Raw genomic sequence first — 16,788 nt, forward strand, 5'->3', positions numbered from 1 at the left:
CATTGCATCAGTAATGACTACAAGCCTATATTATTACGTAATTTCTATTCTGAGACTATTGGAATTGATGAGTTTCCTTGTCTGTTTATGTTTAGACAACTCGAAGGAGAGATAGCAGAAGAGTGTGGCCAAGCAGCTGACGTGGAGGAGGTGAAAGCAAAACTGTTGCCACTCATTGAGAGTATCATCAAGTTCGACATGAAACACAATGCAGAGATACAAGCATGTGACTTGCTAATGGAAATAGATCGGCTGGACATTATCGACAGGCACATGGACGCATCAAATTATCTAAGAGTGTGTCTCTATATATCAAGGTAGGTGCCATAGTAATTGTTAGTACTTATCTGGAGGCCACTACTTTTTAGCAGGTATTGTTACCGAGAACTTACAAAAACTACATTATTAGAAAGAATACATTTTGTTTGACTTACTGAGAAAATTGCATGTTATTAGGACTATTGGTTCTTGTTTTCTGCCTACCAAAAGGAAACAATTTCGGCGTGAAGGTGGCCACTCTATCCCTCTCTACTATTAACCCTTTGAGTGCCACAGCTCTAAAAATTTTTCACATTGTAAGAGTTTAAGAGTGGTGAAATTATGGGGTATATGCAAGAAGTGCCAGGAATTTTTCAGCAAAAACGTGAGACTTTGGTAAAAACACTGTATAAAATTGGTTTATCAACATATTTTCATGAATTTTTATTTAATTTGTTGGTAAAAGACTGTTGTAATTTACCTATCATAAAAGAGTACACAAAGAACTCTACAAATTTTAAATTTTATAAAAAATTGATAGGCTTTAAAAAATGTTTAAACACTTTTTTAAGTTTGAGATAAAAAAAACATAAACCAATTATTGTTTTATCTAGTTAGAAATATTTTTTTATACAGCATTAAAAAACAATCAAAATTCATATGTATAACATAATTCTGAATTAAAATGACAAATTGTTGGTTATGCCATATTTGGTTACAATGCTGTAAAAAATTGGTTTACCAACATATTTTAATGATTTTTTTTGTGAAAGAACAAACAGAACTTATATAATATATAACATTATATTTGAACTAAAACTACCTGAAAATAATATCTAACAATTACACATTTTTTGTAAGGATTAATTAGATTTTCTTCTCTAAGCAACAATGTTTCTAACAATAATATTACATTTTTTTACTTCAATTCCTAATATATCCTGTAAGAAGTGTAAAACAAGTAGCTTCCAAAAATTTTCTAATATCACTATCTTCCATTTTTCGGGTTGAAACTACAAATGCAGCACTAAAAACTTGAAAACTCTCAAGCAAGATAAACAACAACGAAACAACACACAACGGCCACTGTGATCGTCGTTACATCAAAACAGCTGAAAACAAAACAAAAACGGTACTTTGGGATTATACCGACCACACCAGTACGAAGAACACAAAAATATAAATTTATAGAAACAAGCATGATAGAACGAAAAAACAACTCTTTAATTACAAAATTACAAACTTACAAGCATTTCCAGGTATTGCGATCGGTATTGTTGTCGCTGTTATCTTATCTTTCTCGAGAATCCCGATTACGGCAGGCCGCGCGGCATCACATGATTATTTAAGTTTTTTGCACGGTACATAATTGCCTTTCAATTACAATTCAATTTATATTTCAGATCAGCCCCTCTAGAATTTGATATTTTACTGATAGATGCTATCTCGAGGGATGCTTTTCTTTCGTTGTCAACAGCGGGGGCTTCGGCAGCACCTTCGGAGGCACTCGCATTTTGAATGGCGGAGTGTGATCAAGAATAAAAACAAGTTTTGAGTGTTTTTTTCAATAAAGAGTTTAGTTTTTGTTTGGTAATGTTTGTTTTTGTTGAATTGTTGTGTTTGGAGAAATGTAGGGGTAAAACAAGGAAGTACAACAAAGCGACGCACCAGCTGAACGGGCGGCGAGACTCTGCAATCACGTTATCTACTAGACCGCTCGACTTTGACCTCTGTCTGAGAATGGGGAGGGGTTTGCGATAAGACAATTCCTGTTTTATATTGACGAAATATTGTTCTACGCTAACTAGTAATCAGTAGAAGCAAAATGTTGAAATATAACGATTCATGTCTGGGTGTGGTCGATATAATCCCAAAGTACCACAAAAACAAGCACGTCATCTGCCCGCAGTACAAAGGAAAATATTTTTTTTGTACGCTTTGGATATCCATGAAGCTTTTGTATGTAGTGTAAACCAGTAAATATATGACACTATTGTATAATAAATTAAATACGAAGTCTCCCGTTACGGGAGACCCGGCACTTCTTGCGCTACTACGGGGTCTTCCGGTACGGGAGACTCGGCACTTTTCGGAAGTATATAAGGTCTCCCGTTACGGGAGACCCTGGTACTATAAGGGTTAATATAAGCTATACCCTTGATTATGAATCCTTCTGAGCTCATATTTAAGAGTATAGCCTTGATACTAGAAGGATTAATTAAGGGCTATACATACAACGTAAGGACATTTCCGACCGGTACTTTCCTGGCCTTAGATCATGTGCCAGATTGCCTAAAGTGATCTGCCATCGGAAAAGTTGAATGATCTGAGGTCAGGAAATTACCAATGATCGGAAATGCCCTTGGCCATCAATTTGGGCTTTGGTGGCGCCTTGCCACTCCGCTCTTCTGGTAAAAACATCCCTCATGATTGTACTGAAATTCAAATTCAGATCACTTGAGCACTCGTAAAGGTTATCTTTAACTTTGGTACTACTAGTAACATATTTATGATAACCTAAACCTGCTTATATCGGCAAATAATACAAAGTAGATAGGGACAGAGTGGCCTACTTCTTGCCAATATTGCTTCCTTTTGGGAGGCAGAAAACAAGAACCGATCATCATAATGACATGTAATTTTCACATAAGTCTAATAAAGTCTCTGCTTTCTGATATTGTAATTTTTTGAAGGTCCCAGTAAGAAAAGAAATGTTCCAAAAATAGTGGCCTCCGGATAATACCAAAGTTCCTAATTGTTTAGTCTTCTGATGTTGTTTAGAAAATCCCAAAGATGAACAGAATATTAACAGATTTTTGCTATTAAAAACAAACTAAGATAAGCCATATAAAAAAGCAGATAATTTTTAATGTAAATGTTGTAACTAGTAGAAATTGTTTGTTTTGGGTCTATATAAGACAGTGTAAGTACACTTTTTCATATCTCTTTAAATGCAATTTGCATAAGTGGAATTGTAAAACATTTCAAGTATAAGTAAATGTAGGCAAGAGAACATATGTTAGATTAAACCAAACAACCGATAATGTGATACTTTGCAACTTATGGTGGGTTTAGAATGTCGGATTCGTTTTTGTAGGCTCTTAAAAAAATCGATTACATTTTCATATTTATAGATTCTATGTTTCATCCGAAACAGCTATGGTATTTAAAAAGTATGAAAGTCTACTACCCACAACTCGTTATAAACAAATAATGTTATACAGGCAATATATGAAATAGTTCAATGCTTTGACTATGAAACAGGCAGTGTTTAGAATTAGAAGTGTAAAATCAGATAGTAATCATTTAATCCTTCCTCTTGAGCTCGATTTAAATCTTAAAGCTGTCATGAGATCATCTTTAAAACTTTGATCACCCTTCCCACCAAAGAGTAACCATGCATATAGGTTGCTTTGTATATATGTATTTAATTGATATGGTTGATATAGTGTAAGAAAGGGCCATGGGGCCCTAACTTTGCCTTTTTGTATATTATAAAATTGTTAATAAAGAAATTTCTATTCTATTTCCACAAAAAAATAATCATGCATATAGGTTGATGGCCACTGGCTCAGTCCTGAGACTTTCGTTCTGGTCTTTGCCACAGTGGTGCTCATCCTGCGTATCTTGGCAGACAGTTAAACCGTTTGTCAGCTGTGGTAGTGAACATATTAATATTTACTTATATCAGTGTTATTTATAATCATAATTTTGTATTATAATTAATTAAAATAAGCAAATTGTCCTACTTCAATTAATTGTTTTAGTTCTGCCGGTTACGTTGATGACACTGAGAGGGAGGTGATTCTGCGGTCGGTCATTGAACATTATCTCCGGTTCAAGGAGTACCCAAGGGCTCTCTGTATTGCTATGGAGCTAAATGACAATGATGCCATGCAACGTATCTTCAAGGAATGTACTGATCCGTGAGTGGGATTTCTAATGAACAGTAAACTGTCAAAAATTTACTTTTTAATAGTTATAAAAATCTTATTGTTTATAACAACCATGAATAAGATTAATTTGCTGTTTTAGCTATAATCTTATAACTATTCAATAGGTTTGATATTTCCATGAACAGAAGATATATTTTTATAAGCTCTTTTTAAAAATAGTTTTTGTTTAATAATTTGTTCACTATAAATTATTTAGAAAATATGGTACCCACAAAGTCCTATGTTGGTGTAATTAGTATTTACTTTTAAAGTTGCATCTCTGACAAAGGTTCTGCCATATTTTTGTAGATATTAATCTGTAAAATATTTAGTTTTTTGTTTTGGAATGTTCCAAGTTAATTTCATGATAAAATGTGTTTGTGATAGATCGGTAAGAAAGCAGTTGGCTTACACAGTAGGCAGACAACAGCTCTGTCTAGAACTCAGTGACGATCTTGTGGACAAATCAGACCTTTCCACCATCATGTCCAACTCGCATGTCAATGATCATTTCCATGGGCTGGCCAGAGAGGTAATTTTGTCTTCAGTTTTCCTTTCAGTACTTTTATGATTGAAATTAACCACAAACTTTTACTTCGTACCCACTGACTTTTTACATCACTGTTCTCGTACTACCAGACAGTTATATAAAGATGAGACGTTCAGTTCCTCATAATTTAACACTTTCACTGTGACTAAATATAGAGTGATCTTGAGTACGCTTGTTAGCAACCACTAAGGCATGTGCTGCAGTCAATGTGTTAAACTACTGTGCAATAATTGTCTAGCTATGATACATGAAATCAACACCTTACGATAAAGTGTCAAAGTCAAAATCTCTTTATTTACAATTTTTGTAGAGAAATGTATTGGCGTCAAAATACACAATGTTAAAGTTACACATTTACAGAATATAAGTTAGAGTTGAGCAGCCTTGATGTCTAAGATGGTCATGTTTCATGTAGATATTCTTCCAGCGTGTAATACAACATGGTCACCAGCCATCTACACAGAAATCACTCCATCTGATCAGGGAAATCACTTCACAGTCACATTTGATGTGTATAGCAGACTCTCTGCAGAACTTAAACACGTCTATAATTACGGAATATAATCACTTTCATGAAGATAAAATGTGGACACGTGTCACACTGACCAAACTTTAGTTTGCGTTGAAACTTTTGGTATAATACATACAGGTGTGTATTGTTCATTGCTAAGTAATATCATTTTTGTTCATGAAATGTTACATAAAAAGTACTATGATGCCACCGTGGCGTCGTCGGTACTAATGTTGACATGCAACATACCAAATAATAATAATGAAATGTGAGAAAATAGTCCGAGTCAGCTAATAGAGACTGGGCAGGAATAGTCAACTAATCAGAACAGTTGAAACTCAAGTTGTAAACATTAAAAAATAATCAATAACTTGAAGACTGATTTCCGGAAACCAAGTCACTTTAATTGGGACTCTATACTTAGTGTTTGAGTACCCCCATTACGTAGCATTCACTAAGGCATCTGTTGCAATCAATAATTTTAAATTTTCTCGGGAGATTTACAAAAGAAAGCTTACTGAAGAATTTTATTCAAATTAGCCAATCCATTATTACAGTTTCATTTGCATTTAACCTAAAATAAAGATTGAATCTTTAAATAAAACTTTAGAAAAATATAGTTTGTGCTATTTTGATAAGTTTCAATAGGGTGTAAATAGTAAAAATGGAATAAAATATCATACAAAATTTAATATTTTTAAACTTATTTAGTATTACTAAATACATTATATATTAAATTAATTTGTATAAATGGCAATAGCCTTATTTAATTTCAATAAACATTGAAATTAATATTTATTTTTATTAATAGATTAATAGAAATTAATATATCTCACACCCGGCAAGTGAGAGATCTGGGTTCGAGTCCCGGCGGAGCAAGTACTTTTTGTGATTCAATGTTTATTGAAATTAAATACATTATATATAAATATATAATAAAGAGACATATACACATGCCACATGTACAAATTTACATTGTAAATGCTGTTTGCTCCTTTGGTTATTGCTGATAAAGACACAAAAAGGGTTTTTTTTATTCATAACCTATTGTTTTCATTTATCTAAATAGATCGGGAAGTCTGGGTTTAAAATATAACTGACATCATGGTGACAGGTTGTTATATTGTTTCTTAGATTTCAAATTCTAGAAATTGTTCAGGGCTGTTTGCAATTGAATATTAAAATATGTTTGAGTATAACTACAAAATCTTGATCATTATAAAAAAGTATTATTCTTAATGTTTTGAGAGTCACAACAGAATAAACCAGACTAACGTTTTAGTTCAAGGATTAGTTGAAAATTGTATTTACTACTATATTAAATTTGATTTTATTTAAAATGCTACATTAAGACTGCAATTAAAATAAATTGGTCATAGGTCAAGATTTCAAAGTAACTAACACATTTTCTCTTTGAAATAATGTTTTCAGTTTTAGGTTTTTTAAGGAATGTTGATCGAAGAACCTGTTGTATATCTTAGAAAAATAAATAAAAGCCCTAGAATATTATAATCTATTATTACAATAAAATCTTGATTATAGAACATGATTGTTAGTATTACATGAACTTATTTTGTATTAGTATCACAATTCGCATAAGATAGCATAGTGGTCAATATGCAGTTTTAAAGTGTATGCAGATGAATACAGACTAGTAGAAGTATAAACAGCTATTAATGTTTTGTGTCCAAATCCTTCATAAAAGTGTGTAATGATCAAAACACCATTATTACGTAGGTCATTCAATAAGTCCTTAGAAAATCTTAGAGATGGGGTACGCAGCATTATTTTGACAGCTGTCAAAATTTCGTTTCTATTGACAATTGAAGTGAGCAACTTTTGTTTGTTTATAATAATTAAGAAAAGTGAGTTTCGAATGGTGCGAAAACATTTTTATTTGAAAGGCTTAACACCAAAATAAAATCAAATCTGAGTTAGTTGAAGTTCATGGCACATTTGCTCCTGTGTTTGCAACAGTTTACAATTGGGTATTTAAACGTGGCCGTTCATCTATAAATAATGAACATTGATTGGGATGATCAGTGGAAGTTTCTGCTCCCGAAATTAAATTATTGAAAAAATCCGGGAAATGATTTCAAATGATCGAAGAATTAAAGCAAAATACGAGTAGTTGAGGGTACAGGGATATCACGAGGTACAGTCGATTCACCAGTAATCACCAGATTTGGCCTGCTTCCTAATTTGAAAATATGGCTTGGAAGACGACGACACTTTACTTCAAACAAGGAGGTTATCAAGCAAACAAATGCTCATTTTGAAGAACCTCCAAAATCGTATTTTTTTGGATGGCTTAAACAATTTGGAAAAAAGATTGGAAGAATGTATAGAGCTGTATAAATGAAATTGTGTTGAGAAATACAAAAAAGTTGGCCGATAAAACTAGGTATTCTATCTCCCAATCTTTGACCAGAGCTTTAATGTTGGAGAAGGCTATCCCACAACCTGGCTCAGGCCCCACCAATGTGGATTCTGCTCCCTTTTTGGCGAGGATGTCCGCTTTTTCATTCCCATGAATTCCTTCATGACCCGGCACCCAACCGAGTGTTACTCTGTTATTTGTTGCTAGCTCTGCTAGAGCATTCCTGCATTCCCAGACCGCTTTTGAATCAATCGAACAGGTATCCAGTGCCTTCAGTGCAGCCTGACAACTAAGGACTTATTGGACGACCTACGTATTATAGACCTGATTAGTAAAGAAAAGCTTGAATAAGCAATTGCTAATATCTAAATAAAAAACTGCTAAAAACAAAGATTACTCCTCTAAGGTACATTATCTGTGAACATCTTAAGACGTGATTACTATTTAAGCATAACATTATGTACAATTAGGAAAGGTTAATGGGCCAGGAAACTGATATTTTGTAATTTTTTTAAGACTTTCTAAAGCACTATTGTTTAGCAAGCTCAGTTAAAATATTGTTTTACAAAGATCCATCATAATATTTAGTTTTACGTTTTTGTATCCAAGAGTTGAAGAATATTTGCAGTGGACATGTTACATCTCTACCTACAAGTAAATTCTATGTCGGTTATAGTTGGACATTATGGAGCCCAAGACACCAGAGGAGGTCTACAAGACCTGGCTGGAGGGTCTGGTGCTGCGGCCAACCTATAATTTGGATGTGCCTGTAGATTCTGCCCGTCACAACCTCGCATCCACCTTTGTCAACGCTTTTGTCAATGCTGGCTTCTCCCGTGACAAACTAGTCTCCGTGGAGGACGGCAACAAATGGATGTACAAGAACAAGCAGCACGGTCAGTGGCACTATGGTCACACCATTGTTTTATTTACATGGTCCCCAACAGCCAAGCTGGCCTAGTCAGCTGGTCAGATGTAGCAAGGGACCAGTTGTGTGGTGTACTGTTAGTAGAGTGTTAAGTTGGTGCTATAGTCTGTGTGTCATTGATGTTAAAATGTCAAGTGGAGATGAGATATCAAAGTAACTCGTCATTAAGGCTGAGATTGAGCGGTAATATGTCTTCCCATCGTGCATGATTAAATCTTTGTGTAAGTTCATCATTTGCATAAATTATTTGAAAGATAACAGGTATTCTGACATTTCCCATTATTATATTTGACAAAATTAGGACATCAGAGCGTGTTTAAAGGATTGGAATATACACTATTCTTCAGGTGTCGAAAACCTTAAGGCCATTTACCCAACAAAATTTAACTTTTATTTTTATTTTCTAGGTTAGTTAGGAATACTTTTCAGGTAGTTTATAACTATTTAAATGTTCCAAGTGTTTCTATTTATAGTCAACTATAAATACACTTGGCACACCTGTTGAAAGTAACAGCTGACTACTCACATAAACAAAAACAAATAAACGACTGTTATGATTGGCTTATGTCAGTGCTTTGTGTACATGTATTGTTACATTGTGAATGTTTTTGACATTTGAGTGATTTACTCATAAAAAAAGTCATCAAGAAAGCACAATAAAAATAAAAAATCTAAGTAAAGAAAAATAGCACAATGTATGAAGGTGGCCTATTTTAAGTGTTATTTAGATAATAAAATCTGAAAAAATGAAAAACTTGTTCAGTTGTATGAAAATAATTATGTTTTGCTATATGAATAAAGAGAGTGTTTTTATAACAATTTCCTGACACTTATTGTCCATGTTTTCTGTCATTATAAACAATTTTACTCTAAAAACTTGAATTCTTTTAGATAGGTGTTTCAAATGTTGTACTTATTCTTAAATATATATTCTTCACAAACTGTAGTATTCAATAAAATTATTTTCTTACAAAGAGGAGAATAATATTTTTCTGAAGAATTATAAAAAATGTTTTTTGAAAAAAACAATATTCACATTTGTATTGTAAAACAAGTTTTGCTACATTAAGCTACCACACGAGCGAAATTACTGAAAATCCTCAGAAAGATATACTGAAACTACTATCAAAGACATTTTTCCTAAGGTTTAGGTGGGTACGGGAGTAGGAAATAAGGAGAATAGAGGTTTTAGAAATGATATATTTTCTAGGTGAACAATAGAACTCAAAGCATTATGCTCCAAATATAGTTATCATGATGGAAATACAGTAGAGTCCCGGTAATCCGAGGTGAATGGGACCGAATATACCTCGAATTGTGAAGAACTCGAATTATTCGGAACACTTTGAGAAAAATTGGTTATAATTAGAAACTGAAGGCAAACAAAAGAAATATGCTTTTTATTACAAATACCAGCATTAAGAAATTACTTACAGAGGTCCAAAGATGCAATCTTTACTTTAAAAAACTGTCTAGAGTTTTTTGTTTCACCACACTGCAGCGTTTGTTTGCGGGCAGCAATGTCTCTCCACCGCCGAAGCAATAACGTGTCTGCCGCTGTCGCCTTTGCTTGCTGCTCTACGTAGCGCAGGGCCCGCATCCAGTGCCCGCGTAGCCGTCGCTGTGAGTCATTGCCGGGTCTGTCTCCTGCACACCTTCTTCTTTTTCACACCCCGTCAGCTGTCATGCCCTGTGACCATCTCAACTATGGTGTCGTCTGTTGTCTCTAAACTGTTCGTCCCTACTCATCCACTCTCCAATATCAGTTTTGATTTGTCCCATTGCAACCAGGAAGTCTGTTTATTAAAATTTATTAACGGTAGATCGTCATCTTCATCATCATTTTCAATTTTACACACTCCGATTTTCTTCCATGATTTCTGGATTGTTTCTGGTTTTAATTTCGCTCCAAGCTTCAGCGATCCAATAAATTTGATTGTGACTCTTTCAGGAAATCTTTTATGGTTGCCTCTCCTTCAATTGTTTGAAACATTGATTGTAACAAACGGCGTCTGTACTTTTTTTTTTCAAAGTTTCAAGTACGCCTAGGTCCATAGGCTGAATGAGGCTGGTCACGTTTGGTGGCAAAAACATCGTGCGTATGCCATCGCATTGCAGTTCCCCTTCATCTGGGTGTGATCCTGCGTTATCAAGTGTTAAGATGGCTTTAGAGGGTAGGTTTGCTTTCTTCAACAACTTTTTGGTTTCAGGAACAAATTCACTAAAAAACAAGTTTTTTAAAAATTTATTTGTCCATCCATGCGTTTTTTTGGTTTGTATAAGTTGCTGGAAGCGGGTGAAATAGACATTAAACGCACGAGCCTTAGCAGACTTGCCAATGACAGTTAGTTTTTTAATTTATGGCTTCCCGACGCGTTTGAAGCGGCTAGCACAGTCAGAGTCTCTCTTTGCTTTTTTTGTGACCCGGAGCAACTTTTCCTCCCGTGAAGCTAGAGATTTTGATGGCAAAGTTTTAAAATTCAAACCAGTTTCATCACAGTTGTAAATCTGATCAGGTGTTAAATTTTCACTTTAATAATATTTTTTAACTTTTCACAGAACTGAACAACTGCCTCAGAATCCGCCGAGAGTTTCTCCCAACAAATTTCTAACTGCCTCACACCATAACCTTTTTTCCAATGGTCAAGCCATCCTACACTTGCCGTAAAATCTTCCTCACCTTCATTGATTTTCATTGCGAAAGTACAATGCCTTTTCCTGTAAAATAGGTCCGGAAATAGGACAACCTTTGTTTCTTTGTTGACAAAACCATAAAAATAGGGGCTCACTCGCTAGTTTTTTTCATACTCTGCTTTCTTCATAGACTTCCGCTCATTAGTACACTTTTCCGAGCACTTTTCTGATGCAAACTTTTTCAATTTTATCGCGATTCCTTCGCCAGTCACCAACTGTCACTTCACCAACTCCGTACTCGGTAGCTAATTTGTTTAAACGTTTTCACCTTTATCAAGTCTTTTAAGAGCTTCTAGTTTTGTTTTTATCGGTACAAATTTTCTTTTACTTTTTGAACTCATAGTTCACTGTACAATGAACACATAAACACTTCAGAAAATACTTTTTTACTAAAACTTAATATTTAGACAAGTACTGTACGTTGCAAATAACAGACGGGTAAGCGCACTGCGATCGTAATCTAGAACAACCGTACCGCAGTCGAACGTGATGAGCAACGGACTGATTTACGTATTTTTTAGACAATACGGGGCGCGATGTTCCGTGGCCTTGATAATAGGGTGGGGGTGGGGCGTTGCAAATTAAGTGGCACTGATGAGCCAGGCTGCCGGCTTCTCCAAGTAGCCTAGCACTCAGTTTTTACAGACATGCGCTCGGGTGTGTGTTGTACAAATATGTCAATATCACATTTGATTTTTTTTTACATGTGTTGGCTCGGATTTAACGGAACCTCGGACTATCGAGACTCGAACTATCGGGACTCTACTGTATATGTAATATCAGAAATCTCTTATTACTGGTTTAACTGAAATATAAAGGTAGCAATTGACTGACAATTCCTTTTGACATAATCTCATTTATAATTGTTGTAATCCTGATGTATACATGTATGTTATCAATGTGTGTGACAGGAATGCTCAGTGCTGCCGCTTCCCTAGGCCTCATTCACTTGTGGGATGTAGACGGTGGACTTACTCCCATCGATAAATATCTCTACACATCTGAAGAGAACATCAAGGTAGGACACAACAGTCCTCAATGACCTAGTCTGTGGTTCCATGTTATCATTGTCCATTGCTGTATTGCTGACCCTATTTTTGATCTGATACATAAAAATATACAAAAACTTTACACCATTGTATTCGTTAAAGCGTTATCTGGGGAATGCAGGGATTAATTTTCCAAAAAATCCTCGAAATAAGTTACCCTTTTGAGTACTGTGACCATTCCTGGAAGTCATAAGCATAAAGTGCCAGCCTAGTATTTGTAGACTATTGAGAAAAAACTGTTGTAAAAAAATGTATATAATTGATTTACATTATTTATTTATTTTTTTTTTAATTAAATCAATAACAATATACTTATCTTTACATGTTCGTTTGGAAATTACAAAAATAAGCACATGAATAACAAAGAAAATTTTTTTGCTTTTTTAAATTTCAAGTTTGACGCAAATTTTGTCCTATATATTTGTTTATTTTAATATGACTAATAAATGAAAAAAATAATACTTATATGCATGAAATACTTATTTTTAGTATTATTTTATAATTTAAACTATTATTAGAAGTAAAAAAGGATACTCACAATGTTTGTTGAGGAAGGGCTTATCCAATGTTCATAGTATTGAAGTTTGTTGTTCATGATGTTTTTAATTTGGACACAACCCAATCACATTACTACATTCATACAATAAGTACTTTAACACTATTATACAGTAAACTATTTCTGTTTGTTTTTACTCGAAATCATAAATAGTGGCAAACAACAGCAATATAACTCAACATGCAATGCTACTCGTTGACTACGTCAGATGCTGAGACTACAAACTCGTCATAAACAACACACAGTTTACAGGTTAAAGCTTCCAGCTATTTGGCTAAAATAACTTTGTACTATATAAAATATTATCGAAATAGGAAATGCCAAAATTAGCAATGTTGCTGCAATCAAAATGTGCTGCAGTGTTGTAATTAAAAAAAATTATTCACACAAAATAATAAAATCAAAATTTTGTGTACTTCAATCTCTTATTATGTAAATTTACTTCAAAATAGTTTTTTTTATGCAATTGTCTTCTTTTGTTATGTCAGAGAAACTGTTTGGAGCCATGTTTAATTTTCATTGATCAGTGCAGTTCCTGTAGCCAAGTTTGGGCCTACATGGGAACTCATCAGTTTATTCCTTGCTCTTTTCACATCATTCCGATACTAATATTTTCAAAGTATTTTATTGCAAAATAATAAATAAAATTCAATAGAAGTGCTCAGAAAGTCATGCTTTCACAATATCAAACTTAGTGGTCGAAGCTGAATCTTGAATCTATCAAATCTTCAAATAAGTCTGTTCGTAGATGACAGCTGATCAGCAGTAAGCAAATTACTAAAAACATGTTTCTGTCGTATGTTTTGTATGAAAACCCAACAATTTAGCTTGCAGTTTTTGTCTATCGCCATGTGTCTAAGTGCGAACTTCCGTTTCTCATTGGTAAACAAGCAGACATTCACTAATTGATTGGTTTTAAATTTTTGGCTTGTTACTCGTGATGGCTAGATTTGTTTTAACAGTAACAAAATAAAATATTTAGCATATTATATTCCTAGTTACTATTTATTATTAAAAAGGTAAAAAAAACCCGGTTTTGACGTGATAATTTAGAAAGGATTGGAAGAGCAAGCTTATTTTACCAGATTAGAAGGATATTATGCTTGTTCTTCAAAGAGTATGTTTTTTGTTACGTCTCTATGATGAAGAAAGGGGATATTCTTCTAGTTTGATGAAGCCTTCTCCTTGTATCCTGTTTAAATTCTGTAGTTACTATTTTTAGAGGAATCTGAATCAAATTCTGAATGGAGAATAAATTTTGGTATTAGAATCTATACAATTTTTACTTATCAATAACTAATCAGGCTGTATTCTTATTTATTAGTAGCAAATAACACTGGAATTATAAATTGAGTATCAGGACCACAATTTTTTTACTGGAACCATTTTTTTCATTCGGTTATCACTAGATAATAAATATATATATATATAAAAAAACTATCATAGTTTTCCAAATAATATTTGCTTGCAGTTCTGTATTTATGCATCGGCACGAGCTTGCTGTGTATATTTATGGACGTCAGTTAATTGACAGCAAACAGATGATCTCTAATTTTGGTTTACATTACAATTTTTGCAATTGTTTAAATATTTTCTCTATATAATATATAACGTTATACCCATATATTTATATTTGTTATACTTTTTATAATGTATGCCCATATTTTTTGCCGATTAAGGATATATATTCGGGAAGCCCATATTATAATGTATCAAATTAAAGTATAAGGTAGGGCATATGACTTTGTTGTTAGAATATAGTTCCTGAATACATGATAATCCCATTAAAATAGACTAGTATTCTTGGTATTTTTATATTATTGGGCGACCTTCAAAAGTTAAAGAATGGCAGAAATTGGATTTGTGATGTATTTAAACCATATTTAAGCTAAATAAAGCTATTAGAATTCAATTGAATTTTTAATGGTTTGGAATCATAAATTTCTGGATTTTTTGTCCATCACTAATATATATATATATATATATATATATATATATATATATATATATATATATATATATATAATAACAATCATGAAATAGTTGGAAAAATGTAATTATATTATAATTATATACAAGTTAAAGAAACCACGAATTAATGATTTTAACTGTATTGTAACAGAATTTGGGGCATAGAATTATGTACTTTGCACATAGCTTCTTTGTAAACGAGGAAAGCAAAGGGGGTATTTTTCACAAATGTACTGTTTATCATCTAAGAGACATGGCGTCAAACCAACCATGGTCTATGCTACCATGGCAGCAGTATTATACTTATAGTTAACAAGAATTTATGACCTCCATATATGCCCTTCGAAACTAAAAAAGGGTGTGTTTTTGTATATATTATAATACAAACACTGTTGATTACAGTCTGGAGCATTGTTGGCACTGGGGATAGTCAACTGTGGAGTACGCAATGAGTGTGATCCAGCCCTTGCCCTGTTGTCAGACTACGTTCTTCACGATAGTGTTACCCTGCGTACAGGAGCAGTCCTCGGTTAGTTGTTGTGTGGTGATAAACATAGATGACATACAGATAATGAAATAGTATGATTTTGGAACAGATTTAGATTACATTCTACAAATTACTTCAACACAAGTCATATTTGATTCAAGTCATATTCTTTCTAACCTAATATCTTTCACAGTGTAGAGTTCTTTGTTGTGTTGTTATTTTTATTTGAATTTGTTTTTTATATAATTTAGTTCAAATCTTGAACTCTATTACATCTTTATTTTGTTTAATTATAGGTCTATGTTACATTATGAACATTTTACTGTTTTTAGGTTAGCCTTATAGGTAAAGTGGGTGGAACAATACTACACAAAATGATATATTATACAAATAATAAAGTTCTGGTTATTTTTACATAATTTAACTTTTAAACATGTCAAATTTTGGCAAAAACCATTCATTTGTGAAGTTGCCCGACAATGGAATCTTTGGTTCTGAAAGACCTCACAAAAATAAAATTAATTTTGGAAAATATGTGGTGTTGAATAAACCTTAACTTATAAATTTAATAGAAGCTATACAAATCTTTATTTCAATGCTGTTTAAAAACTAAATTATTCGTTTGAAAAATATAAAATGTGTATGTTATAATGATGGAAACATAAATTCAATTTGTGATTCTTGCTACTAAAATATAGATTCTATTTTACAGTAATTACTTATGTATCTTACACTTTTCTGGTGAGGATGAGATAGTGACCAATGATTTTCTGAGTTTTGACTGGATCTCAATTTCTCACCTCCTTGGTAGTAGCAAAAAATAATTCTCTTTTATCCCAAAGTCCCTAACACAACCTAGGAGTAGCATTAATGAGGGTTTTAATCTTTTCACTGATATTCCTATTAACCTTTTCGCCGCGTAAATCGAGAATAATCGACTCACCATTTTTTCCGTTCGCCGCGTAAATCGACTTCAGTCCACGGCAGCGGAAAAAACTTCTCCGTTGGCTGTGTAAGTCGACTATAGTCCCAAGTGAGTAAACGCCATATTCACTGCCTTCTGTAAAGTGCTACAGCCGCGCGCCAAATATTTGAAACTCGACTAGTCACATGACGATGACGGCAGTTGTTCAGGATCGCGTCTGCTGCTTTTGCCGTGTTTACTAACATTCAACATTGGTTATGTTTGGTTATTTGTTATGAGTTATTGTATTCATATTGTTTAGTTTTTATTGCTTAATATTTTAATGCAAGTAAGTGTTTTAACATTAAACATTAAAAAGTGTTGTGTTACTGTTAGTGAATATCTTACAACAAAAAGGCTGTGATTGTTAGGTATGTAGGCTAGTCCAGGGACAATAGTTTTTTACAAATTTCTTGCCTGTTGAGGTTATCCTGTTTAATAATGGAACAAATAACCGATGATGAGATTAATGAATATTTTGAATCATGGTAATGAGGACTCAGAT

The 16,788-nt window shown here is 33.4% G+C and overlaps 1 protein-coding gene across 1 annotated transcript in view; it reads left to right on the plus strand.

Annotated features, from left to right (window-relative positions):
* The window catches only part of LOC124359109 (26S proteasome non-ATPase regulatory subunit 2), a 49,838-nt gene that overhangs the window by 14,679 nt on the left and 18,371 nt on the right, over positions 1-16,788 (plus strand). Inside the window, exons 4-9 of the mRNA XM_046811563.1 lie at positions 96-317; positions 4,026-4,184; positions 4,581-4,725; positions 8,311-8,530; positions 12,168-12,274; positions 15,235-15,361. Coding sequence (XP_046667519.1) covers positions 96-317; positions 4,026-4,184; positions 4,581-4,725; positions 8,311-8,530; positions 12,168-12,274; positions 15,235-15,361 — 980 coding nt within the window. The remainder of the gene's footprint in view (positions 1-95; positions 318-4,025; positions 4,185-4,580; positions 4,726-8,310; positions 8,531-12,167; positions 12,275-15,234; positions 15,362-16,788) is intronic.

The sequence above is a fragment of the Homalodisca vitripennis genome, chromosome 4 (assembly GCF_021130785.1).
Source record: "Homalodisca vitripennis isolate AUS2020 chromosome 4, UT_GWSS_2.1, whole genome shotgun sequence".
Lineage (NCBI taxonomy): Eukaryota > Metazoa > Arthropoda > Insecta > Hemiptera > Cicadellidae > Homalodisca > Homalodisca vitripennis.